This window comes from Xiphophorus couchianus, chromosome 16 (genome assembly GCF_001444195.1).
Source record: "Xiphophorus couchianus chromosome 16, X_couchianus-1.0, whole genome shotgun sequence".
Lineage (NCBI taxonomy): Eukaryota > Metazoa > Chordata > Actinopteri > Cyprinodontiformes > Poeciliidae > Xiphophorus > Xiphophorus couchianus.
Window position 1 is genome coordinate 5,857,018 of NC_040243.1, and position 27,983 is coordinate 5,885,000.

Here is a 27,983-nt window from a genome sequence, read left to right on the forward strand (position 1 = left end):
TCACTCACATCAGGTATCATAAATGGGAATGAAAGCATGTCGGGATGCATTACAGCTGCTCTCTGATTAACGAGGCCCTGCACCTGCACGCTGATGCCAGTGATACTGACTCAGGGGAAATGACAGAGGCGTCAACATGAGTTAAAAGCCTCTCCATGGATTATTTTCCTCTTCTTTTTTTATAAAGAGACCGAATAAACAGTTGAATAGCCGCTAAAGGCTGCTCCATGCAGAGGATAAAGAATGACATGATTAGATGTTAGAGCAGGGGTGTCCAAACTTTTTGAGTCAAAAGTACTCAAGGGCCAAGACAGTTAAAAAAATTAAGTAGTCCGATTTTATCCATTCAATTGTTTTTTTGTAGGAAAGGGTTGTTATTCGATATAGATCCATAACTTAAATTAGATTTGCTGTATTAAAAGAAAGGCGCCTAGTTTTCAAATTATTTTGGCTCAATTGAACAAATTTATTCTCAAAATAAGAACAGGATTTGGGTTTATATCAAAACACAATGCCATATTCATCCAAGTTTAATAAACTGAATAACAACAATTTAATTGGGTTCTATGGAAGATGATTAGGGTCACTGAAAAAAGAAGAAGAAATTATGCCTTTTTCTCTCAGAAAAGTTTATAGTCTGAACTCTTTTTTTTTTCAGTGGTTCTGATCCTCTTGAGCAAAGTCGGCTTTTTAGTAAAAGTCTTAACTATAATTTGTGTTGTACTTTACACTTTCCATTGTAAGACAATTACGTAATAATTTCACCTTGATTGATCTGCATCAGTAAAAAGGGTCAAATTTCTATCATCCCTACACTGCGGGTGGGGGCCTAACAAATTCAACTGAAGGGCCACAAATGGCCCCCAATCCGCACTTTGGACACCCCCCGAGTTAGATGTTAGTGTCAAGAACAAACACTCACCGACTTCTGTTTCTGTTTAGCCGGGCCACCTACAGCATCATTCCACACACAAGCAAAAAGAGACAAAAAAAGCACAAAAGCATGTTTAGTTAATAACAGGTTCAGATTAGAGAAACAGCAGAGGAGGAGAAGTTTTATTATTAGAGAGTTTACACATTCTCAGCATTACAGCCTCGAGAAGGAGCCTTTTAGGGCCAAACAGGGTCAGATTTGGGAGACAGAGTAGCAGCCGGGATGGTTAAAGTGCAAGCAGTTAGTGAAAAACAAGGAGCAGAGGTAGAGAGGTTAACTCCGGTTTCCTCTCAGAGGTCAAGTTCAGGAATGTTGGAGGAGGAAGGCAACAAGACGTCCCTATCCAGTCTTCCTTAGTGTTACCTTCTTAAAGAAGGGTAGGCGGTGGGCGTTGGCCTGGGGGGAAGTTATGCTGCCAGAGATGCCCTTGGGGGAGCGAGGGTCACCCTGGGACTCATGGGGCTCCTCGGCATCAAGGTCGAGAGGGTCAACGTCAAAGGCTGCTGTGGATGTGTCCACGGGAGCTATTGTTTGAGTGGACAGTTCGGACAGAGAAGGAGGAGAAAGCAGGATGAAGAAAAGCAAAGAAAAAGGAGAAAATAATAGAGAGACACTAGCTGCGTTTCCGTTGACCACAGAATTGAGCAAGTTGAAATTCAGAAAAAAAATTTGCTTAATGGAAACAGGCCAATTTTGAAAAAAAACAACATGTTTTTTGATGAAAACGTTTCTGCGCTGTGATGTGGATTTTTCCCAGCTGTATCAAAATAGATGTAGTTTGCAAAACTGAAATGAATTTTTTTCCCGCATGATCAACAGCCAGGTGTTACAAAGAAGACGACAAGAAGTAGCAGGAGGATGATGGTCTTTTTTTGTCTCACAGCATCGCACTTTTTAAAAAAAAAGTTGTCATTTGCATCTTTTCTGTAAAATCGCTGGCTACAATTAGCCGCATACTTAGACAGCAGGGGTTTTTTGGACTGAATTATGCATATTTATCATAATCTATCATTTTTATTCACATGTGATTTTCATTCCATTTCTTATTTAATGGAAACACCACAACTGCAGAATTGTGTCTACATTAGCAGAATGTTGACAAATATCAACGCTCATTTGTAATGGAAACGCAGCAAGTGAAAGGAGGAAAAAAGCATGAGAGACATCAAGAGGGAGGCAGAAGATGAAATAAGCTGTGACAGAAAAAATGATTTTAACAAAAAAAGAAAGAAAAAAGAACACAACAGATCACCACACGGCACGCTGCAGATGTCAGGTGTAATAGCGAGAATAGCAGAGAAGGTGAATTCAGTGTGAAAGTAGCTAAACTTGAAGTGTCGATGTGAAAGAAGTGGGAAACAGGAGGAGCTGTGAAAGGAACTGAGAGAAAGTAAACTACAGAAGAAAAGAAATCAAGCTAAGCGATGGTGTCATGGTGGGGGCCTTGTTTTAGAGGGTCAACCTGGAATTTGGCTAGCTCTGTGAACTGAATGTTAATGTGTACCGTATTTATATAACATGCTGGAAACAAAGGAAACCGGAAATGTGAAATAATCCACTTGCTTAAGGTAGATTATGGAATGCAACAACTTTCTGATTAGAACCTGAATAGATAACTTACAAAAATGCCACACTTTATGTAATTTCATCATTTCAGGAGGGTTTAGGTGTATGCTTGCATTTGAATAGTCATCCTTTCTCCAGTTTGCAATGATTATACAAAATACAACTGAAATTATTTCCCAAAAGCAACACATTTTTTACATTTTTGTTTGTACGTATCTCCATTTAATATGAATATTCCACGCCACTTCTAGTTTCAAATACCTGAGACCCAATCCTGCTTGGAGTGTTACCTTGGGTTGTGTTTAAGTTGCATGTAATTAATCTGCAGTGAATAGAGTGCATCACTGCAAAAACACAAAATTCTACCAAGTATTTTTGGTCTAGTTTCTAGTGCAAATATTTTGGTACACTTGAAATCAGACAAAACTAACTTACAAGTAACTTCTCAGCAAGACATAGGAGCTTGTTTTAAGTCAACAATTCCTTAAATTATACTTCCCTAAATTCTGTTCATACTGGAAGCCAACCAGTTTAAATTCACTCCAATTCTGCTAAGTGTAGTCAAAGACATTGAAAAAAGATAAATGGCTTCAACTAGTTAGAAGTGACTGAATTAAGTTTATCCAAATGAATATGTTCATTTGTCAAGTTTATTTGAATTGGAGCTGCATTTGCTATTTTTAGCAAATCCAGCCAGAATAATTACAGGAGTTTGTGGATTAGATAAAATGTTTGCTTGAAGTTGTTTGTTGTATGATCATTGAAAAAAAAGAAAGAAAAAAGATTAAAATCTCCGAATCAACATGAAATTCGTGCCGATCTTGAGAAAATGTACTGCAGTTTTAGAGGTATGAACCTCCATTTGACAAATACAGTTAAAGTAAACAACAATTGTTTGTGTTGATTTATTTTTGTTTCAGCTACAGAGACACAGGGATGCAGACTCACACAAAGCCAGACATACTTAACAGCTCTAATGAGCGTAGCTTGTTCTCGTCTCTATTTCAGTCGCATCCTGAGTGCTAATGAGTGACCTCCCAAGACCTCTTACACTTTTCTGAGGAATCCGCTGAGACATGCCATGATTCATTTCATGCTTGAATAACTAGCTAATTATTAAAATCTTCATCTAAAGAATCAAGCAGCCGTCTCATTTGACTATTCCTTGATTCAGGATTGCAAACACAGCAGGTTGTTTGTTTGATCTTACCTGTTCCTGGCGGGGTAGGCCTGCGGGTTCCTACGGCAACATCCAGACTCGAGCTTCCTCCAGATTTACTGTAAAAGTACAAGGAAGTAAAATTTGTTGTGTTTTAAAGTTAACTATGTTTCCTTGAACAGGTTACGATATGTTTATGGGCTAAATACAAAACATGTTCATTACATATTTTGCATAAAACTATTCTTAGATAATTAAAGGTTTCAGTTTTAGGGCCTCCTATCACTTTAAATCCAAATAAACTGCTGCCCTACCTCAACGTTTACACTTTCAAGTGAAAATGGGTGAAAAAGGATGAGTAATTATACAACTATACATCTTTGGAAAGCAGAAGTACTATAGGTTTCTGGATGGTAAATCAACAACAAATCACTTGCCTTTTCTAGCAAGTTTAAAACCAGCTAGCCAAATGGCATGGAACTCAGCTGGGGTTGCTAGGTGACGGGCTGGGCTGAGATTGCTAGGTGACGGGCTGGGCTTGGCAGGGATTGCTAGCGGAGGGGCAGAGCCTTCTGATTTATGACATTACATTCTGAAGGGTTTTAAAACATTACAGTTTCCATACACCAAAAAGCATTAACTTACTGCCAACTTCCTAGCAAATGTCTGTAAAGACGGCAACAAAAGAAGCCGGGTGTGTGTGTGTATGTACTGAAGAAGTTCAGAGTAATAAAGTGACTCACAGCTTTGCTTAGAGTCTATTTTGGTGTGTTTTACAGAGCCTAGTGGATCAGGAGTGATTCATGTTTGACCCCTTTTTTGAAAAGCAGGGATGTTGTTTGCGCTGCTGGTAGTGTAGACACAGAGGACCTTTCGCCGTTACCTGGAGCTGAGCCGATTTTGTCTCATCCGCTGCTCCTGCAGCAGGCGGGTGTTCTCCAGCTTGACCGGGCTGGGAATGAAGCCCACCTCACAGCCCTCCTTCACCAGGCGTCCAATCCACCAGTCATTGTTGTATTTCTACGCATACGGCACACAGTGAGATATCAGCACACATTGATGAGTAAAGCATGATATAGCCATCAAAATTTAAAGGTGGCCTAATATAGTTCCATGAACAGGTTAGAATATCTATGGCCTATGCGAAACATGTTCATTACATTTTTAGCACAAAATCATTCTTAGATAATAAGATTATAGTCTGCTAACTTTTCCTATTTTGAGTTGTTTTAGGGTCTCTGTCACTTTAAATCCAAATAAGCTGCTGCTTGCCATGCCCTTCTCCCCCCAACTCAATGTTTACACTTCTACATAATAACACTCCTGTCACAATAACAAATTTTGCTAGGCAATAAATTGTCCCAGAAGTTATTGCGGTAAACGGTAATATTGTTGTTTTAAACTAATATAACTAATGGCATAATAATGTAAGAACACATTCTCAGAGATCAATAAACTTTAAATTCTAATGAACATTTAACACTGGAATTGGTAGATGTTTTAAATATGCAAAATACATAAACAAAACAACAGAAACAACAAATAAAATGAATTATGAAGTTTGTGTAAACAAAATTGTCCTTCAAAAAAGCACCAGATTGAAGTTTTTTATCATCCACTTTTTGGTAAAAAAGAGATAAAAAAGACAAAATCGATAAATTATGCAAATTAAAATGATTGAGCTTGTTTTAATTCATCATGCGATTTATTGCTTATTGCGACAGGCCTACTCCAACGTAAAGATGGCTGCAAACAGATGAGCAATTATACAACTATACACCTTGAAAAGCAGAAGTGGAGCCTCCTGCACAGACAAAAAGAATGCAGCAAGTAATTTCTGGTTGACAAGTCAACAACAAAATACTTGTCTTTTTCAGCACATACAGCAGTAAAAACAGCTGATCAAGGGCGACTTTGTTTTCGCTTTATTTTGCTGTCATTTAATATGATCTTCAAGGTTTCTGACACCCTTCCAAAGTTGTTCTGTGAACTTTAGTTGCCTTTTAGAGCATCTAAAATCCAATATTTTTACTTTCCCATTTGTGAAGCATGTGATTAAATAAAAAATATGAGAAATCTTAGTTATTATATGATTAAGAACAACCATATACTGTAGGTGCTCAAATACTATATTATCTTTGTAAAATTGTGGAGGTTTTGTTTATTTAAATGAATAAATGAAAAGAAAAATTACTTTATGAAGTGTTAAGTATGGACGAAATGCTAAATTTAGGAGTCCTTTTTACTGCCAAGATGATTATTAGGTCAGAGTTAAGTGGTTTAATAAATGTGAAAAAGCAACTTTTGTAAAGAAAACTTCAAAAGCTCTTCAGAAAGCATGAAGAGCTATTCATTAAGACCACTTTAAAGTTTGAAGGTTTGGTTCCCTGGGTGGAAAATATGAAGAAAATATGACTCATTGGTAACTTGAGACTTATAAGCAGCACTCTGCACCATATAAACATGAAATATGAGAATTTTGTGTATTTTTTTATTTTTTTGCTCTGGACCTATTTCTTACTGCAATGCAGGCTGTGTTGCTACCAACACCCACACATGGCCTGCCATGGTTTCAATGGAGCGTGGCTGTGCAGCGCGATGCAGCAAGCAGAAAACCTCATTGGCTTTCCACCCACCATCACTGCAAGTTTCTTTTGTGGCAGAGGAGCCTGAAGCCTTTCTGTGTGTCATCCAGGCTGCTCTGACACCGCGGTTTTACCTTTAGATTACAGTTGAGGACTCAGGTACAAAGACCACAGTTTTGTGGTCTTTGTGTGTTCTCTGGTGAATAGAGACTGTAGGCGACGTCCAAACCTCTTTAATATGCAGGAAGTCTTTGGCTTCGAAGGAAATGGCCATGCCCTGCACAGGAACATCATCGTTAGGCCCTGGGTTGTAACCAACGTTGGTGCGCACAGCAAATGCCACTGGTTTGGTCTGGAATAACAACATCAGAAGCAGGTATTAGACACTAGCATGCTGGGAGTTGTCCAGATTTCAAGGCACACAGGTTAACCAGGGCCAAAACATCATCCCAGTGATGACTGACCTTTGCTTTCTCAAGCGTGGCAAGAGCCTGTCTGTCGGCCTCTTTCCTCAGAGCCTCGGGATCCTCCTCCAGGGACACGTCTGAGTCCGACGGCCGGCTGGTGTAGGAGTCTGCAGAGCCCTGAAATTCACAGTTAATTAAAAAATAGGTGAGAAAAACATATTTAACAAGAAGACAATAACTGGGAATCACACCTTGTTAGCAAGAAAAACCAGACTAAGATAACATGTATGCTTCTTTCCCTTCTATTTTCTCTTGTGATGTGCTTTGAACTCGTTGCTTCAACATGTAATGGTGCTCCTGGTTAACATCCTTTCATTACATTAGCATAATCTCACATCCAAAAATGATAAACCACCCTTTAAATTAAAAATATTCATTGAGTAGGGTAAAAAATATTTATTAACATCAAGATATAACTTATATCTTGTTCCTGTTGTTCAACAAGAGCAAGAGATGAATTTGTTAAAGCACTACACCAACACTATGTTTAGCAGAAGCTAATGCTAAAGCGCTAATTTTAATTCAAATTATATCTGCCCTTAAAAGATATTTATATGCTCTGTAATTTACATCTTGCTTTCTACTGTTTATGTTTTATTTATCCCGGTTTATTTATGGTTTAAAGAAAAGTTAAGAGCGAGAACACAAGGAGAGGAAGTGACATAAACAGTCTTCAACCACTTCAAAATAAGAGCATAAATATAAACCGCTACTTGAAAAATTCTTAATGGTTAACTTCAACACAGATATCAAACTATGTTAAACTAAAAGTTTACAAAACAGCCATGTAAATTTTAGCGCTTTAGAATTAGAAAAGTTAATATAGGGAAAGCTAATCAAAATTAGCAAACGCGCTAAATGAAAAAAGCTAGCTAGTGGATTAGCAGAGTTGTACCCAGCACTGGGTACTTGTAATTGTGATTTTCTGGAAACAATTACTATTATTACTATGATATGAAAACAGTTGCTATGATATTAAAATATTCAAAATTTTTTCCTCCAATGAATTAAACCTTAACGAAATATTTCATTTTTCAAACAAGTTTAGTGTGAAACGTTGATGTTGCTTTAAAAGATTTCAAGGTTCTATATAAAAAGTGCCATTAAATTCAGAAAGCACTGAAAACCTTCTTGTCCTGAGCAGTAACATAGTGGACAGACAGCGGAGCACCTTCTCACACAGACTGCTCCAGCTCTGCTGTCGTAGGGACAGATACAGGAAATCCTTCCTGCCACATGCCATCTCACTGTACAATAAAAGCTAAATCATTGTTCTGCACTAATCAATCCAATTTTGCACAACTGCACTGTGGCACACTTGCTGCACATACAGTATATTTAAATATACATATCTGCATTTTTTTGAATCTTTGCAAGGACTGCTCTAAATTGCTTTTTTATATTAACAGCATTTTATATTTTCACAATTCATAGCATTTTATATTTTATTTTTTATTATTTAGTTTATCTACTACTACTACTCAGTGGTAGTTGTTATTGTGTCTTGTCTCTCTATGCTGTAACTGCGAAGTAATTTCCCTGCTGGGATGAATAAAGTACTTCTATTCTATTCTATTCTATTCTATTCTATTCTATAAAGCCGGCCTCAGGTCAACATATGTTGACCTGAGGTCAACATATGTTGACATACAGCAACACATGTTGCTGTATGTTCATATTGCTTGTAAGCTGACTCTAATCAATCAGAGGTGGAAATGATGCATAACAAGTGAGTGACAGAGTACACAAGGTCTCAGACCTTCCTCCAAATGCACAAGGGATTCAATGTGTGGGTGCCTCAAGTACGGACAATACATGGACTGGGGACTCTTTATGATATCAGCTAGGATATAAAATTCTCATGAAGTGGCTAAAGTTTCCATCACATCTACCACTCATGCGCTGTAACTTGACTCTCCCCTGCTGACCCTGATACAGACAAGCATGACAGGATAAAAAGCTGCCTGGCCCCAACACACTCCTCAGCTTTTGAAGAGTTTGAGTGTTCAATTTATATAACCGTCCCACTTTTATTTTTTCTTTTTGTGTATTTTTTTTTAGATGACAGGCTGCTTGCCGCTTTGTAGGAGGTAGTGACAAGAATGCGGGACAGCTGAATGTACCAGGCAGAAGAAGTGACTCACTAGGTGTAGGCTTTTTAAATTAGTTCTGAGAATGCACATGGATGACATACGCCATATGCAATGTTGATTCAAAAAAATAAAAATCCTGCTCAAGTCTAGTCACTCATCACACCCGTCAGGTCCAGCAATCGGCTGTCGTCAGATATACTTCTGGAGTTCGATTCAGAACAAATCCAATCTGTTTTATGTTATTTGAAAATATTACAAAATAACATTTGTCTTGAAAATGAAAATCTTATATGATTGAAGTAAAAATATGATTTTTGCAGACTTCAGAATGTGATCAGGACGTGCATATGGGTAGAAATACACCATGGATATTTTCATATCAAGAGAAACAAAATTCTCAGGTCATGATTAGAATAAAATACCTTTCTTTAACCTGAACTCTGGAGAAAAAATACATAAATTCTAGAATAGTGGAACTTATTATGGAAATCTGTTATGTACGGAAGAGTTCACACTTACACTACTGCCTGAAGTGGCTCATTCCGATTTTATTTTATTTATTTTTTTTTTGCCTTAGTGCGACCTGAACCTAATCTTTTTTATGAGAGTGTGAACAACACAGGTCGGATTTTTTTTTCGAATGCGACCCAAACCAGTTGGATATCCGATGCGTATCCGACCTTTTCAAATGTGACATGAATCCTAACGGCCAGGTCCGGAGCGTCATTGATACTCGATAAACGTCACTATTCTGCGTCCTGACACTCTCAAGCGGGAAGACAAACAACAATCATGGCGAACAATAATGAGGATTAAGTATTACTGTGCTGGCTCTGCTCTGGCTCCGGTCGGACAACAACTTCAAAATGCATAAGAAACACTCCACCGTTAGCATCCATGTTTACTTCCGCAATTTATGGCGGAGGGCAAAACTCTGAGCACCTCTGTGTGACCTTATTGCGCCCTCTACTGCGCATGCGGGACACTTTCAGGTCGTTTGCAGTTCTCACTATAGAATACATACAAAACGCATTTATTTGTAAGTGTAAACGAGATCGGAAAAAAAAAATAAATAAATAAAATAAAAAATAAAATATATATATATATATATATATATATATATATATATATATATATATATATATATATATAGATTTGTTTCTGTATGATATTTAATCATGATCATATTTAAAGAGAAGCAGCAAAAGCAGTTGAGGTTGGTTAGCAGTGCTTGCAAACAACTGATAATGTAAATTTAGGACACGTGACTGTGAAATATCATCTCTGCTGCCTCAAAATTGAGCTGTTAGCATGTCAGAGGCTTCTTCAGATTTGTTGCAAGACTGACAGATACTTCTAGTCTATGTCAGTTTATTTGTATAGCACACAGGACCAACAGATGTTGACTAAAGTGCAGCATAATTCAATGAACGAAAGCAAGATAACAATAAGCACAGGAAAAATATATTCAAAGGATAAAACAAAACAGAAATCATAACTCTCATAAAAAGAAACTCAAACTCTAATTAAATCTAACAGCAAAGAACAAAAGTGGAAAAGACATAAAAGGATGTTAACATGACGACAGACAAATACACAGAAATTCTTTGGAAAAGATTTAATTGAATTTAACTGAGTTGCTCGTAACTCAGACTAGAGTGACGATCTGTCCTCCAGCTTAACAAAGACCGAAAGTACAAAACAGAGATAATGAAGGAGTGACAATGTCATTGAGTGGCCCTTAAATCCAGTCAGACTACGGAAAGTGGTAGACGCCCTTAAAATGTGTGTTCATCAATGCTGACTCAGCTATACAACTAGCATGGCAAGCCATTAAAGACATACTCATATAGGCGATTGCTGCCAAATAACTGTAGCAAGGCATTTAAAAAAAAATTATATATTTTTTTACTTTTGCATTAGCTATACAGTTTTCATTCTTTGTATTTATATTATTATTATTATTATTATTTGAAAGTAGCATCAGCTGATAAACACTAAATTTACAGTAAAATCAAGTAAACAAGTTTGATATCTTATATTTCCCCAAGAGTGGCAGCGGAAAAGCAGTTAGATACGTACCTATTATTTGTGTAACAACTATAAAAATAATAGAATAATTTTAAAAAAGTGTTTTCCAGACAGAAGCAATCTTTTCTGTTTGGACTGCAATGCTGACAGAAGAGTTGTTTAAGCAAGTGTGTTTTTACGTCACTAAGTCTATGATAGCTACAGAAGAAACTTGATTTCTATGCTCATATGTTTCGGATCATTGTCCAGTAGTTTACTGGCAGAAGCCATAATTTTCATTTAAAAACTCCTGATGTTTCAAGGAGTTTTTGTTTTTAACAATAAAGTTACAAGCCCACACCCTCACTAGTCCTCCATCGTACTCAACAGTGACAATTGGGTTTGTACCAAACTCACTCTGAGCCTTTTTTGCTGAAAACTCACTCATAGTCTCCTCCAACTGATACACAATAAGCAATAAATCTATTAATTGCATGATAAATTAGATTGAGTTCAATCATTTCCATTTGGACAATTTCTTGTTTTTTCTTTTATCGCTCTCTTTCTGAGATGACAAAACGTTTTGGTCTGGTGCATTTGTCTCAACTCGCCCTTTTGTTGAAGAACAGTTTTATTTACAGAGACTTCATAATTCATTTTATTTATTATTTCTGTTGTTCTTATTTTGGATATTTAAAATGTCTTCCAGTGTTAAATAATTGTTAGAATTTAAAGTTCATTGATCTTCGAGAATATGTTCTTGCATTATTATGCAAGAACCATTTTCAATTATATTACTTGAAAATGGTCTCAAAACAACAATATTATCTTTTATTGCAATAACTTCTGAGCACAATTAATTGTGCAGAACAATCTGTTATCCTGACAAGCCTATAAGTCAAAAATAGTCACCGATTATCTGCTATAATATGGTAACAGTTTTAACGAATATGCATAGAACCTTTTTTATATATATAAAAGTTAAATACTGCATCTTTAATGTTCGTAAATTGAATATTTTAGAAATAACAAGATGTTTTTGTGCTACTTTTTAAAGCAGACTTAAAGAGAATTATGTTTTTCCAACTATATAATAGCTAGAAAACAGTACAGATATTTGGCTGGAGTCAAATGTCTGGAAAAATAACAGTTATGGGTGCAACATCTTTGCTATGAGTCAATGTTTGCACATCTTTTTATGTGTGATTAACCTTGTCTTTGCTTCTGACGGCTGTCCATGTGTATCTGCAGGATTTGAAGTGAAATGACAAACACTAATGTTGATTCTCACTCTGCCACCTGTTTCACTGAGGCGCTCTGCGACTTGGCAACAGCACAATGAGAGTGGGCACTCCCTGTTACCAGGGCGCTGGACGGCTGCTCGCCACTTCCTGCTCCATTTATCGAAATGGTCAAAGTGGTGCGGCGGTGGCACTGTGAGTTCCAAACAGCATCTAATGAGGACAATAACAGCAGTACCCCCACTTGGCGGGTCTGAGTCATCGTATGAGGCGTTCAGGTGAATCCATACACGAGGCAGTGACTAAGAAATACCTGATGAGGTTCCCACTGGAACACTTTGATGGAAAAAAGAGGCAAGAGCATCATCTAACCGGCCTGCCACAACAGGTCGGTGATGCAGCGAAGGCAGTAGGGAGGGAGAGCAATAAGCTACTACTTTTTACATGTGGATGAGTGTCTGAGTCATCTGTTTATTTTATTAACATCACACAAAATCAAAAAGGAGGGAGAACACTCTTCATTTCCAGCCCCCCTCATCACCCACTCCTCCTTTCCCGATGTCATTAGGTTGTGTCTCTAATTTAGCTGCTTGCTTCACTTCACAGACAGCTCCTGTTCAAAATAGAAACAGGCCACCTGATGGCAGAGCTGCCTTTCTATTGGCTGGGCCATGGCAGAGACCTCAGCAGTGTCATAGTAACCAGGGCGAGTCAGGGCTACACGAGCGATGAGAAGTGAGCGCCTACATGTAGGAATCGATTGTAAATAAATAAAAAAAGGTGAATAGAAAGCCAAAATGTTCCAGACGTTTCAGCTTTGGAAAAACATTATAGCAGCATACATTCATAAGCAGTACACTGGTTAGTTAGTGAAACCAGAGGCATAATGACAACACCACTGAAAGAATTTGTAAGTTTTGAACTGCATCACTAAATGCCCACAAATACTTCTCGTAGATTTTACTGTGGCGCTGTAGAAATAGACAAGCAGGCATTTTTTGTTAAAATTACAAAGAAAAACTTTTCACTTCTTACATAATAAATCAGTCAGATAGGATTACCTAAATTATTTAGGTAAATTTAAAGTTGTTTATTTAACCTTTCCAGAGCGAACGTAGCGCCGATGATCCAGCCAAATTTGCAGTACCATAATTCCGCCACACATTGCGCTATCTGCGAAATTCCAACGGTTTCTGAAAGGGGAGACGTTGCGTTTTCCAGCCAATATCAGGTTATTATGGTAATTTCACCCCCGCCGTAGCAGGGATTGAAATTAATCTGAGGGGTGCTCTTTAAATAGACTGTAGGTTGCAGAAATAACTTGCTATATACGGAAAGTTCCAGTTGTTTTGGATAAATGGGCAAATATCTTTACTCACAGGACATTTAAAGAACTGTGAAAAATTAAAATAAGCAAAAATATCCAGGCGGAGATTTGAAACTTAGGTCAGAAAGGGTTAACTAAGGGTTGTATGTCTTAAGGCATTTGGGAAAGCCCAGATGATGCTACCATCATCGTCTAATTCAGTGGGGAAGTATTTTAAGGCAACACCTCAGACGCACTGATTCCTTGTGTGAATACTAAACAAAAGTGACCATTCAAGGGTGCATTCACACCAACCCCATTTAGTCCACTTTAGTTGAACTCCAATTTGTTTGCCTGGAAAGTTTGGTTTATTTGGGGAGTTGTGAATGCGCAATCGGACCAAAAACACAAACTCTGGTCAGTTTGGTTGAAGTGAACCCTGGTGTGGTTCAAATTGTGAATGCAAATGGACTGTGGAGACTGCTCAAAAAGCAGGAAGCGGACTGCACTGCAGGGCATTCTGGATAAATATAACAAAAACAAGCAAGAGTTTAATGCAGTGAGAAATGGCTCAGGATAAAATAGAAATCCTACAAAAAAAATGTATACTTTTCCAGTTATGTTTACATTTTGTGAAGAAGAAAGTTGCACTCATGTCTTCTTCAGAGGTTTTCATGTAGTTTCCTTCAATGGTTCTTGTTGCAGCGCAACAAGTGGGGTAAAAGGTTTTTCAAAGAGTTTAGTTTGTTTAACACACTGCAGTGTGAAAACAAACTGAACCTGCTGAACATGCAACAAATCTTGCAATTTTGGTTCCCAATCTAACACGAAAATACCCTAACATATCAGGATGAGAAAATATATAGTTGTGTAAAGAGTATTGCAATGCCTAGCCATCATACCATTCAAGAGGGAAACAAGTTCTGACTCTCACAACATGCTTGGTGGAAAAAGTATGTATGAAATGCAAAAAAAAAAAGAAATAAAACATCCTGTGAAGATCTTGGCTGAAGCTGGTTAGAGTTTTCCGTTATCTAAAGTGAAACAAGTAATGATGTGATGAAAGGCCACTCAGCTCAAAAGAAGCCAGAGGACCATTTGTTCATTTGTCAATGTTTTGTTGCAAGAGAGACTGGTGAACTTTACGAAAGGTAAGGTATAATCATGAAAGAATATGATATGAAAATATTTAGGCAATATCCTAAAACATGGCACTATAACAAAACTAGCAAAGGATGAATAAAAAATTGCAACAAACTATTATACGGAACTTGTGGAAGAAAATCCTAAACACTGAACCCAACTTTTATACAAACATATTTTGTATTTGCAGTTATTTGAATAAGTGTGGGAGCAGCTTGTTGGGACACAAAGCTTCAAACAAACAGAAGTCTGAAATCATCTGATTTACAAGATGCCATAATTTGTCTGTGACATTTCTCATAACTTTGGTGTTTTCCTGGGAATATTCAATTATCTGCTGCAAACTTTTCTCATTTGTTGAGTCATCAAGCTGCCAAACATGTTTCATTGCTGAAAAAACAAAAACAAAAAAACACTAAATCAATGCAGTTGGGAAAAGAGAGCAGCAGAATCGACGGGGTAGTGGGAAAAGGAGGGCGGCTACGATGGGAAAAGATGAGCAACTAAGAAAAATGGAGAGACCTGAAAAGCAGCAGCAAAAACGAAGAAGCAGATTTGTTTCTACAAGACTTTAGAAATATTGACTTGGCATTAATGGTGTGATAGTTTAGTAATCATTCATTCCTTTGTTTTATTAGCTTAAAAAAAACACAGTAACTAATCTTAACTGTACTGTTCTGTAATGATGCCAGAAAACAGCGCAGAGTTTAAAGATTTTAATCTGTTACTGCCACGAAGAAACAGGAACATCCCAGCAGGTGTTCCAAGAATCCACAGTGGATGACTAAGAGGTGATTACCATCGGAGAGCTAACACGTACAGCGAACCCCGTACCCTGATAATTAAACAGATAAAAATATCTTCACACTTATCACACTGGATGATGTGATAATGAATAAAGAAAGAGGAAAAGTGAGAACATTAAATATCCTTTCTGGTTTATCTCTGAGGAAGACAATGTCTCCTGCCAAGGAAGGGAAACTGTAACACCAATACTGAGCTCTGCATGCAATAAATTCATAAAGAGTGAGATTAGCTCCGTTTGAGGTGGAGAAAGGCAGATTAAGAGAAAACAAATGAGTCCAAGAGGACATAATCTCTAAACTGGTGGTTGTTACTGGCCTTTCTTGATGTCTCTGTTGCGTCCTGGAAACTGGCTGGACTGTGTGGAAATGACCAGAAACATGAGTCACAAATGGACTCAACTGAACCGAAATACTCCCGCCTTCACTAAAGAGTGTCTGACACAAGTCTAACTCAGTCAGTTAATAATTTTAAAAAGGATTACATCTGTAAAAGATACCAAATGCAAGCCTGATTGGATCATTTTTGATTTTAGATATTAATTCAGAAGCACAGTTTCTGAATTACAAGACTTTCATTTAAAAACACAAGGCATACTTTTTATGTCTAAAAAATTTAAAGCTCTGGAAAAAATTAAGAGACCACTTAAAATGATCAATTTCTCTGATTTTACTTTTTATATGTATATGTTTGAATAAAATGAACATTGTTCTTTTGTTATATGAACTACTGAAGGCATGTCTCCAAAATTTCAAGCAATAATTCTGTATATATTTTCAGAAAATGAGAAATGGTCAAAATAACGAAAAAGATGCAGCGCTCTCGGATCTCAAATAATACAAAGAAAACAAGTCCACATTCATTTAGAAACAACAACACTAAGGAAGTGTTCAGAAATCAATATTTGGTAGAAAAACAATGAGCTTTTAAATGGGGTTCAGTGCAGTGGACTCTTAATTTTTTCCAGAGCTGTATATGCATTCAACTCTTACCATTTTTCAACCACATTTACAGTGCAGTGAAAAAGCATTTACCCCTCGTAGATTTCTATTTCTGTGGTTAACAACAAAAAGTTTGTTTTAACTCAGTGAAACCGCTGTCTGCCTGCCTAAAAAGCAACAAACTGATTCAAGAGCTGGTGAAACACAAATTCATTGACTACATTCATTCATTTCTAAGGCTTTGAGACTCCAGAGAACCTCAGCGGGAGTCATGATCCACAAATAAAGGGAATATGAAAATGTGGACAACCAAAATAACTCCAAGACAACATCAATAACTGATCCAGGTCGTCACAAAAATCCTGAACAAACTATAAATCAATCCAGGTCTCAATATTCGCAGCTAAAATCAGTGTTAATGATTCAACTAATCCAAACACCAATCTGATTTTAAGCTTAAATTCACAATCCAAAGTCCACTCTGAATGTCTCAAAAAAAAGCAAATCAAAATATTTTTGGATGGTCTAGTCAAACTCTTGACTTCAGATTGACTGAAATACAAAGTAAAAGTTTCATTTAGAGTAGCCATCAATGCTTGATGCCACTTGCTACTCAAGAGTGGCACCGTTTTAGAGAAAATTACATTTTCAAATGTAAAACAGTTAGTTTTGGGAAGTTTTTTTAATTTAGCAAAACTGCATTTTGTATTCACTCAGGTCTGGAAAAATGTCTGAAACTATTAATGGTACGAAACCTTTAAGTATGACAAAAATAGGTAGGAAGAGGAAAAAAATCCTAAAGATAAAAAACTATTTTTTCACAAAACTGCCAATACTGATGTCAATTTTTTCACTTTTGAACTTCAAGTGATGTTAGTTTCTAGCACATTAGTCAAAAGACAACAAATATTCCATTTTGTTACATAGCAGTGGTTGATATATTAGCTAATGGATATCCTTCCAACCCAGTCAGTATCAGGCAGTTGGTCATAATATTATTGCTGGTCAACTTAATTACTCGATTTCTGCTCCGATCTCTTCGGTCAAAACAATGTGGAGAATCTTTAAGTGATTTTGTCAAACAAACAAATATGGCGACTCTTTCTGGGAACCAGTTTCTCAGATGTGACTATTTTGGGGTTTATGGCAGTCAGAGAGAGAGCTGGAAGTCTGAGCTTGTCACTTTAAGAGCTCAATCTTTTTAAATATATTGCTTGGAGCATAAAACATATTATGAGATTGTAAACATAAATGCATATATCTGCCATTTCTAATTTCAAGAAGTATAAAAACCCTGTTAGTTACAAGTTTACATTGAGGTTGTACAGCTAGATAGACTGAAACTGAGCCTGTGGAGGAACATGTAGAAGCCCCCCTGAAATGGTGATGGTGCTGGGAAGACTGGTGCACCGACGCAGGCACTGGGACTGGAAGTCTAATTAAAAACACAGCGCCTTTTGAGCAGCTGTAACACGGCCCAAAATGGAAACTCCTGGTACAGTCAGAACATGGGAAGCAAAGAAAAATACAAACCAGTATGGCACAGAAAGATCCACTTAATCTGTCAAGTGGAAATATATCCACTTCCGTATATCTGTCAACGGAAATATATCTGAAGTTTTAAAACTCTGTCCTTCCATTTCAGTCAGATGTGGCCAAACTTGTAAAGCTTTACTTCTTACCATTACGGACCTTGGAATCCTCTCAGTCCGCTCCATGCCTCGTTTGCCACGCTCGCTGCACCCCGGCAAACCAAGGGGACAACGCCAGAGTCCACTCTATTCGAGTGTGTGTGTGTGTGAGAAAGAGACGTCTGTATGTCAATTTAACAAGTACATGAGTGTGTGTGGTGGCGTGCGATAAAGTAGACTGCCAGAAAAGTGTTTGAAACTAAGAGAGCGCACTCTTAACCTCGGGTCGCACGCGGACGCGCACACGCCCACCTCCACAACCCCCCGAGGAGCGCGTACAGTGTCGAAGCTGGCTATAGGGGCAGCAGGGGGAGTCGGGTTGCAAGACTTGTGCTACATTTGCAATCTGGGTAAATATATTTAGCCCTGGCAGGACAGAAACAGGGACGTGAAGGCACTGAGAACCAGAAGGAAGTTTGGTATGCAGTTGTCAGCCATTCAGAGGCCCAGCTGACCAGAGAGAGAGAAACAGAGAGAAAACTGGACAGTGGCAAGGATTTTCACCGCCATCCCCCCACTTCCACTTTTTTTTTCTCCGAACCTTTGCTACGAGGTCATTCTCCTCAACTTCTCACTTTGTAGTTTGTCCCTTTGTGTATCTTTTGGATAGAGAGGAATCATCCGGGGGATTCAGGGAACTGAAGACATGAAACTCAGTTTACTAGTTTACAGTGACTTGCCTTACATCAGGCGTGTTGAACTCAGTTTAATTTTCAGCCAAATCCAGATCATGAATGCTCCTAAAGGGCCGGTTGTGCCAGAATCTAGTGCTAGAACTTGTTAATGAACTGTTAAAATATGAATAAATTCTTAAAATTAAATAATTTTGAACATCTTTTCAGTCCCTACAGGATTTCACAAATGTTTTGGGGGATTTTTTGCAATAAAAATCAAAGTGTTTGTGGTACTAATTTTGAAACACTTGCACTTATGTATGATGGGAAATGCAACTTTTTTATTACTTGCCGTGTCATTATGGATTATAAATCAAAAAAGGCTGAGGAAGATATTTAGTAGAAATAAGGCTACCAGTCACTTGGAACCAATATTTTTCACCATTTTTGCCAAAAATCTGCAATAACTTCACAATTATGTATTAGTACAAAAAAAATGCAGGAATTTGTTGATTTTGCATGAATTTCCACAATAATTTTCAGAAAAGTGGAGGGACTGATTGATGTAATTTGGCAGTAACCAGATAAAAATGGCTTTGATTTTGTTGATAAAATAATGTTCAAGCACACTGCTATTTTGACGGTTCTATTTAAGTAGAGGACCACATAAGAAGCTGTAGTGGACCAAATTTGGGCCCCGGGCCTTGAGTTTGACACATGTTTCTCACATAATTGCAACCTTTGCAGCTTATTTTAACTGCCACAGATAAACATAGTACCGAAAATGTTTGAATCTGTCTTTATGTGTTAAATTTTTATTACTGGTGCACCAATAAATTGGCCCCAATTTCCTTAATTTTGGGAGATTGGTAATCGGTCGATACTTACACGTGAAGCCGATCTTATCTGCTTCGGTAAACATCTAAAAATCAACAACTGTCCCAGCCACCATGTGTCTGGACATTTACAACGACTTTCTTCTTGGATATCAGACAAAAAAAATCAGTATCAGTAAAAATCGGAATTGGCAGATCCGGCTTTTTAAATATTGTAATCAGCCAGAAAACTGCAATCGACCTTTACTCATACAGGTTGTCTCAAGACAGACCTGACTTAATAAAGCAAATACACAAACAAAATTACAAACAAGCAATGAGAATATTTTCTATCTTTATTTACTATTTCACATCTTATCTTATTAATTTTTTTTATTAATTTCTCATTTATTTATCAAGTACCACAATCCAATTAAAATAAGTAGCTAAAAATATGTTTATTAAAATAAAATAAAAAACTCTAACGATTATAAAATAGCCCTGCGACAGACTGGCGACCTGTCCAGGGTGTACCCCGCCTCCCGCCTGGAACGTAGCTGGAGATGGGCACCAGCAACCCTCCCGACCCCATTAGGGACAAAGGGTGAACAGAAGATGGGTGGATGGATGGATTATAAAATAATGTAAATGTTTTTAATTATTTAAATGTGTCTTTTGGCCAGCCAAAACAATTTGCTAATGGACTTTAGCAACAAAAAAAAGCAAAGAAAGAAAAGACGTAAGTATGCATTTATATTTTCATTTATGTCCAAATTTATTAAATGATGCATAAAATTATGATTTTTTTTTTCCTTTACCAGTTTTGAAACTTATGGTCCTCAGTACAAAGCTAGGCTTAACTCTGTCCACAAGAGGGCGACCTCTGACCCAACCAAGGTTGGTTTCTCAATGCCTAGCCTCTTCCTCCCTTCCATTTGTACAAAAGCAAAAAAATAAAGACACAAAAAAAATCCAAAGCCTGTAGTTGTGAATATAATGTTTTGAAATATCTAGGAGAAGCTTCCACCATTTCTGCATTTCCATTAATAATAAAATGTCCTGAAATTTTTCATTTTCATGACCATTTAATGAATCTGTGAGGTTTTTTTAAAAATGATTTAAAAAGAGAAACATGAAATTATTATTATTATTATTTTCATTGACAACCTCCTCGGGCTCATTCAGAGCAACAGGAAGCAGACAGCCGTTTGCCTGTTTTTTTGTGTGTTTTTGTTCAACTTGTCGCACAAAACTTACGAGATGTGCGAGCGTGTAGGCCGCGCCCTCACCTCACACCCAGAAGAGAGAAGAAGGACACACACACACACACACACACACACACACCCACACGCACCCACACACACACACGCGTACTAACACGAACCCATCGAAACATCCTCTGCTTCGTCTCCACATCCCACCGTTGCTCGCACACAGGGGGAGATTCAGCAACCCGGTTGCCATAGAAACCAGGCCGAGTGTACCAGCCGGCTCTGCCGTCGGTTGATTGTGGCTCCGGTGTGTACGCGGCCGAGCGAGCGTGCGCTGTCGTGGGCGTGTGTGAGACTGTAAAGCCTATATGGGGCTGTGCTCTCAGTAGTTATGTGAGGCTATATTTACAAAATCCTATATGTTGCCTGAAAGGGTGTTGCTTTTTTTTTGGTTTTGTTTTGTTTTTGTCTGGCAATTTTAAGCAAACTGAATGTGTGTTAAAAACAAAAAAAAATGTGTCATACATTTTGAAAATGCAAAGCGCAAAATGCAATGCAGCAACATGAGAAATAGAGGATGTGTTGATTACACACAGCACCTAGAGTATGTTTAATCATAGTAAGATAAATACGATCTTACTGTCGGGGTGTCGTCTACTCTGCTCTGAGTTAATGAAGGACACGGCAGTGGGAAGGGCAGCGTGTGCAGGCGAGAATGCTGCTAACCTTTAGAAACCACAGGAGATGTCAGCTCCCTGTGTTCACCGACAGTGATGGGATTTTTTTTTTTTTTTTAAAGCAGCACCAGAACCAAACAGTTAAATGTCACACAACACCGAGGACCATCAGTTCCTCTCTGAAATGAAGAGGTCAGACAGAAAAAGAGCGGCTCGTTTAGCTATGACACCACACGGCTTTCAGAAATGTCATGTCCAGACACAGAAGGCTGCACAGGTCATGATGAGAGTGTGATGCCTTACTCCAGCCTCCCTGTGGGGGAAATTTATTACTGTTTACACATAATGCATTGATAGCAGAACCAAAACACCTGCATGCTGGGTCTGGATCAAGCAGAAGGGATCATTCTGGACTAAATCCAGAATCTAAAATCTAATATATAGGTAAGAGGTGTCCAGGGGCCATTTGTGGCCCTTGAAATGATTTTGGGTGACCCTTGATCAGAATTCAAGTATAGTCTATATTTGGTTTGTAGGCCTGTTGCGATAAACGATAAATCGATTAATCGTACGATAAATTAAAGCTATCGACGTCATTTTAATTATCGGCTTCCGACCTTTTTCTCTTTCAGCTAATGCGACTGAATGAAAAAGGGCTCAACTCCGGTGCTTTCCACTGACTCCTCCCTTCCTCATTTCCTTAGTGTAAAGCAAGGAGCCGACAGCTCTATACGATCTTAGAGCTGTCGGCCCATTTTGAAAACCTGACAGACCACACATTAGCCGACAGAAATCCTAGGTATAACGGTTTGATCGGGTTCGGTCCTGCGGTGTGGTGTCCAACAATGGGCACAAAATAATGGCTACAAGTTCAGTTAACTAATTTTAAAACCAGGCATTAATCAATGCTTTACTACAATCTACCTGCAATGCATGTGGCTAGTGTCAGTCCTGACTGAATGAAAATTATTATAACCTATTTACGTCACGTTAACGAAGAACAGCTGAAATGTTACGGGGTTTATCAACTGCAGTAGCAATTTCCCTCCAACTCCTCCCCTTGTCATTTCTATATTCTTTGCATGTTGAATAAACATTAATGTTGTTTCCACATATCATCTCCAATGTCCGCTGGACTTCGGGTTGACGTGTCAGCTGTTTGGGATTCCCCGACATAATTTCCCCTCAGAAAGCACAAGGAGAATCGCGCTTTCTGATTGGCTACCTGTCACATTCAACAGGCTGCATTAAGCTCCCAGTCGGGGAAAACCCCTGATTTGGATCGGAGCGGCAACAATGATCTACCGTAACACACCACACAATCTTAGAAAGACCAACTTCTAAGATTGTTGTATGGGAAAAAATAGAAGCAAAAAATCATGTAGTGTGAATTATTGCATCATGTAGTCGATGTGCCCATCTTCTCTATTTAAATCTAATTATTACTGAAGGGCAACATAATATACAGACTTCATAATCTGCACTCTTTTGGTTGAATGCAGTATTTATTTCCACTTTGGCTTTATGTTGTTTAGTTTTTATCAAGTACATTTTTTGTTAATGGAGACTGAGAATCCGTTTTATTTTTGTTTTGGTTGTTTTGTTTATTTTGTTTATCAGTTTCAGTGTTTAAGTGTTCTTTTGAAAATAAAGTGTATCTATCTTTGACAAGAAACCGCATGCATTATTACGTCATTTCCATTAAATCAGTGTAAAAAGATCTTCAAACAATATTATCGTTTATCGCAATAATTTTTGAGACAATTAATCGCTCAGCAAAATTTGCTATGGTGACAGGCCTATTGGTTTGCCAGTTTAGACAGTGGATACAGATTTAAAACCGATGTTAGGATGCAGTCTTTTGAAAAAGACAGAAAATTTAAGATACTAAAATGGAAAATGTTTGCTTTTAATTTGATTTAATTTATTCTAAAAACAACAATTTTACTAAGATTCAGACCAGGGCATCCCTATTTATTTATAGGTTTTGTTGGCTCTAGTGGCCTTTATTTGAAAGTAGTTTGACAGGAAACAGGGTAATCAGAGAGGGGGAAGACATGCGGCAAACGTCGCCAGGCCGGGAATCGAACCTACGACCACCACTACAAGGACTAAGGCCTCAACGTGGGTCATGCTTTGCCCCTGCGCCACCACAGCACCCCAGCATCCCTATTTAATAAAATATTCAAAATAATGCAAGAGTGAGCCATAAACTGATCTAGTTGCCAAAAAGACAAACAAAAAATGTAGAAAAATATGATCAACCTGAAAATATTAGGATACAGTTTGTTGGGTTTTTTTTATCTGGAAAACCTGCAAAGCATGTTTTTGCTGCTCATTTCTCCTGCCATTACTTGCCAGGAGATGTGACTGCCATCATGTTTAGTTTCAGGTACAAATTATGATTAAAAACCTGATACTTCGATAGACTCGGAACCAAAACTGCAACATTTGTTACATTTTCAGCAGCTGTGGTTTACTACTGTGTCAAACTACCCAAATCATAAAAAAAAAACACAACAGTTCCCCTCCTCGCCTGTGGTGGCGCTGCATCAAGAACTGCTCCAGGAAACGACATGAAAACCTCAGAAGAAGACACTGAACACAACTTCCTTCTTCACAAAATGTACACAAAAATAGATTTCTCTTTTGTCTTTTCTATTTCCAGTGTTTGTTTTTACCCAGAGTACAAAACAATCAGCCCAGTTTTAAACTCCTTACACTTCCTGTAGTTCAGAGAATAGACTTTAAGATACTTTTGTTTGTTTATAATTTACTGACGGGCTTAGCACCAAAATACATTAAAAATTTGTTAAAGAACTCTTAAAACACAGCAGAAAAGACATGAAAGTTGCCCATATTTAAGTTAAATAGCTGACTTTTTGGCGTTAGATGCCCCTACTTTAATTAAATTAAATTTAAGGCTTCCTAATTAAGGAGTAGTGCAGAGAGTAAGGAGATTATGTGTGAAATGTTACCTGTCGGACAAAGCTGTTCGAGGTGGTGTCAGAAGAGGTGCTCCCATCAGAGCGCTTAAATCGGCTCTTCCTCTTGGCGTACTTTCCCTGAAAAGATTGAGGAAAACAAAAGTCGAGTCATCCATCAGTCTCATAATTAACTCGACACATTTCTGAGAAACCCTCGTTTCCGGGGAGCTTGATGGCCATTAACATTTGGAAGAGCATTTGTAAAAGCCTCTGAAAACGATCAGGCAGTCAGATGGAGCCAAGAGATAAAGCGGCAAGAGTCCCAGACCACACAGGAAGTCAACCAAAGAAAATGTGCCCACAGCCTTCATGACCGCCATCTATTATTCGCCATTTTTCATGCGATTCAAACTGAGATGCTGTAATCTGATTGGTAGACCTCTGGCAGATGGCCTTTCCGGGTTAGGCTGAGGCCACACGTTGCATTACGAGCCTCCCCAGCTTGCATTGTCATGGTTACACAATACAGACTAATCATATTTGTTGACAATTAGGGGGCCGCCTATTTAAGCATGAAAGGAGGACAGCTGGTGAAGAACAAACACAATGGATCAATACAGCAACAGTGTACACACTTCCTCCAGGTATGGCTTTATGTCCTCCCCAGTGGGCTCATGTTTCAGGGGGTATAGCTCAGTGGTAGAGCATTTGACTGCAGATCAAGAGGTCTCCGGTTCAAATCCGGATGCCCCCTGCTTTTCCAGCTCTGAGGTATATTACACGCAAAACAGCATGACAGGAGTACATTTTATCTTGTTTACACAAATCTCCTGCACCTAAAATCAGTCATGCACAAATGTAATGCATTAAAATAACCAGCCTACAGTGCATTTTAACAGAAACTATTCATAACAGGGGCCTCGCATATTTTTTTTTCACAGGCAAATTCTTAACGTAAGCTTCGTTTGGTTTATTACTCACACCCTGAGAGGCAATTATATTCATGCACAACTGAATGCGCACACTTTCTTATAGTAACCCAGTCGTCCTTTCAAATCTCCTACACACATACATAACACATGCAATGAGCAACTGCCTCAAAAGACCCCTGTGCTTGATTTGCAGATTACACAGAGACGATTAACAAGGAACCCGTAATAAGCGACCTGCGCCGGTGTTTTGTCATCACAGTCACACAGTGTCCACTGTGCATAAAGGGGGCTGTCGCAACGCCTCAAAGCAAACACACTCGGTCAGGAGGTTTCCACATAGAGCAGATATGAGGGAGACACATTAACTGAATTTATCTCAAGCCTCCTGTTGAACTACAAATTATGTTTTTTTATGTAGAAAAGAGGAATCAAAAGCTGCTTCTAAGGAATTTCTCAGTAACTCCAACACTTTCGCCACATTTTATAATGTTGCAAACTTATTCCAAAACTAATTCAATCGTTGCTTTTCTTTTCTCAAAAAGCTAAGTTTGGACCTTTTTGTAAATAGTATCTTTTTTTTTTTTTTTAAATACTTGAGGCTGGAATTGCTGCCAAAGCAAAGGCTGTGAATACTTAAGAAAATGTGATTTTTCTCATTCCAATAAATTAGCAAAAAAACTCAATAACCTAGTTTGACATTCTGATAATGGGACATTTGCATGTAGGATTTTGAGGAAAGATATTCATTTAACACAATTTCGAATGAGGCTGAAACAAAAAATGTGGAAAAAGTGAAACCCTGTGAATATTTTCTGGATCATGATTTGGGTCAACGTGGGTTTATTGTGATTGTTTTTATTTTTACTTCAGTATGGAAAGGTTAAAAATGACCAAAATAAACAATAATTGAATAAAACCTGCTGGTTTATACCAGGGGTTTGCTTATGTTATATCAAACAGATTTTTGAGAGAAGAGGTAAAACATACAAGATTTTTTTCTTCCAACTACTTCTTTTCATTCAAAACTGTTATTTATGTCAACATGTGGCAAGTAGATTTTAAACTGTACATTACATAAATCAAAATAAAATCTATTTAAGCATGTTCGTTCACCTTTGGACTTAATTGGAAAACATGTCATTACAGTGTAAGCGTACAGAAAGTACATTTTATACAGCGTAAACAGGACTGACTCAACAAGAAGTTACATTTTTAACATCATAAATGTGGATCTACTCAATTGAATTTTCTTTTAAAGGCTAAACAAGCTTCTATTCTCTATAAAAGTTTAATTTTTACAGCTATAGTCATGTCAGTTTCAGTCTGAACCCAACGTTCATTAAAATCAAGGCTGCAATCGTTTTCTTAATGATTTGCTACCCATCTTTTGCCGTCCGCTAACTATCCATAAGATGTTAATAATTAAACGGATAATATTAGCTTGTGATGGCTGCCATGTTTCCTCCTGGAAGAGGAGATTTTACCGACTGTTTTACAACAAAACATCAAACAATGAGCATTTTTGTAGTATCTTTAACAATCCTATCAAAGACATTTGAATCAGGATATTATTTTAGATGAAATTATAAATGGAGGTCTTTTCACCACTTTGTCATTTTTGCAACTTTTACATGTAAAACTCAGATACAAAATATTAGATCCTAGATTAATGTCTTGATATCTTTTTAAAACATTAAGAAGGTTTAATTCCTGCAGTCTCTAAAACGTTAGAGGAGGTTCAGCGTTGATGAAGTGCCGCTTCATCAGACACAAATGCAACAGAAGAAGACCGTAAGCTTTCGTTGCCTCCATTTTAGCTGTTGTTCAGCTTGTTAAGGGAAAAAGAAAGAGGTAGTGGGGGGGTGAGTGTCACATTTCCATCAGTACCAATTACTGGAGCTGTTTAAATAACTGCAGTGGAGTCATTTAATCCTGGGCAGTGAAAGCTGCTTGTGTGCTTTCACAAAAAGACAACAGTCAAATGTTTCCCCGTCTCAGTGTTTTCACTTTGAGGCTCATGTTTCCTGTGTTCCACTCTTTCCTAAATTTTCTCAAACTTTTATTTTTGCTGATGCCGGTCTATCCAGCGGTTTCAGTTTTACCCTTCATTCATACTTTTCTTGATTTTTTTTTTTTGCATGTAGACGTTTCAAAGTGCAGATAAAAAAATAATTTTCTCCAACTGAAACCCTTTCCTGCACTTTTAGTGTAAGTGATAGGTGAAAACAAATCTTCAGGTGTAAATTTAAACAGTCATTTCTACAAGAGAATTCTTATTTTCCTTTTCTAATCAAAATTTTAGTTAAATTGTGTGGTTTGTCTTTGATTTTTTCTATTTATGAAGCCGTTTCTGTTCATGAGCTTGTGTTGTGTATTGTTGTTATACAATGTTTATTAGTAGTCCTAATAAATAACTTCCTATGATTTAATTAATGATGTAATAGATCTTAAAAGGAGATGAATGACAGAAAACCAACCTTTCCTTTACATTTTATGCACTTTCTGACCTTTTTTCACATTTTACAAAATAAAAATCAATAACGTCAACATATTTCATTTAGACTTAATATAATATTGCATCCAATGCTTTATTGGAAACTAAAATGTCTTCCATTTGTATTCAAACCACAGCTGAATGATCGTTTCTTCTAATCACAGCTGAAAATAGAGTGTCTCGACCAGCTTTATAGATCTCAAAAATTTAATTTCAGCATATTGTTCATAAAAAAAACTCAAGGTTTTTGAAATTGAATGGAAAGTATTTGTGTACATCCATCTCCCAGTCCTGTCAAAAATATCTCAGTGAGGTTTAGATTGAGTGCATTATAATGGTAAGATTATTAAAGTAAAAAAAGATGTAAATGAAT

The 27,983-nt window shown here is 37.6% G+C and overlaps 1 protein-coding gene and 1 non-coding gene across 6 annotated transcripts in view; one reads left to right on the forward strand and one right to left on the reverse strand.

Moving 5' to 3' along the window:
• The window catches only part of cacnb1 (calcium channel, voltage-dependent, beta 1 subunit), a 45,612-nt gene that overhangs the window by 14,583 nt on the left and 3,046 nt on the right, over positions 1-27,983 (reverse strand). For 2 of the 5 annotated variants that reach the window (XM_028042467.1, XM_028042465.1), the window contains exons 2-7: positions 24,236-24,322; positions 6,709-6,828; positions 6,474-6,596; positions 4,543-4,679; positions 3,711-3,778; positions 1,298-1,458 (exon numbers count right to left, since the gene is read on the reverse strand). In XM_028042467.1, the coding sequence (XP_027898268.1) occupies positions 1,298-1,458; positions 3,711-3,778; positions 4,543-4,679; positions 6,474-6,596; positions 6,709-6,828; positions 24,236-24,322 (696 nt within the window). Of the gene's footprint in view, positions 1-922; positions 952-1,297; positions 1,459-3,710; positions 3,779-4,542; positions 4,680-6,473; positions 6,597-6,708; positions 6,829-17,931; positions 18,210-24,235; positions 24,323-27,983 lie in introns of those variants that run through there. The other 3 variants (XM_028042469.1, XM_028042468.1, XM_028042470.1) reach the window with 2 other exon arrangements.
• Positions 24,867-24,938, forward strand: trnac-gca (transfer RNA cysteine (anticodon GCA)). The gene has a single exon. It is a non-coding gene; the product is annotated as a tRNA-Cys (tRNA).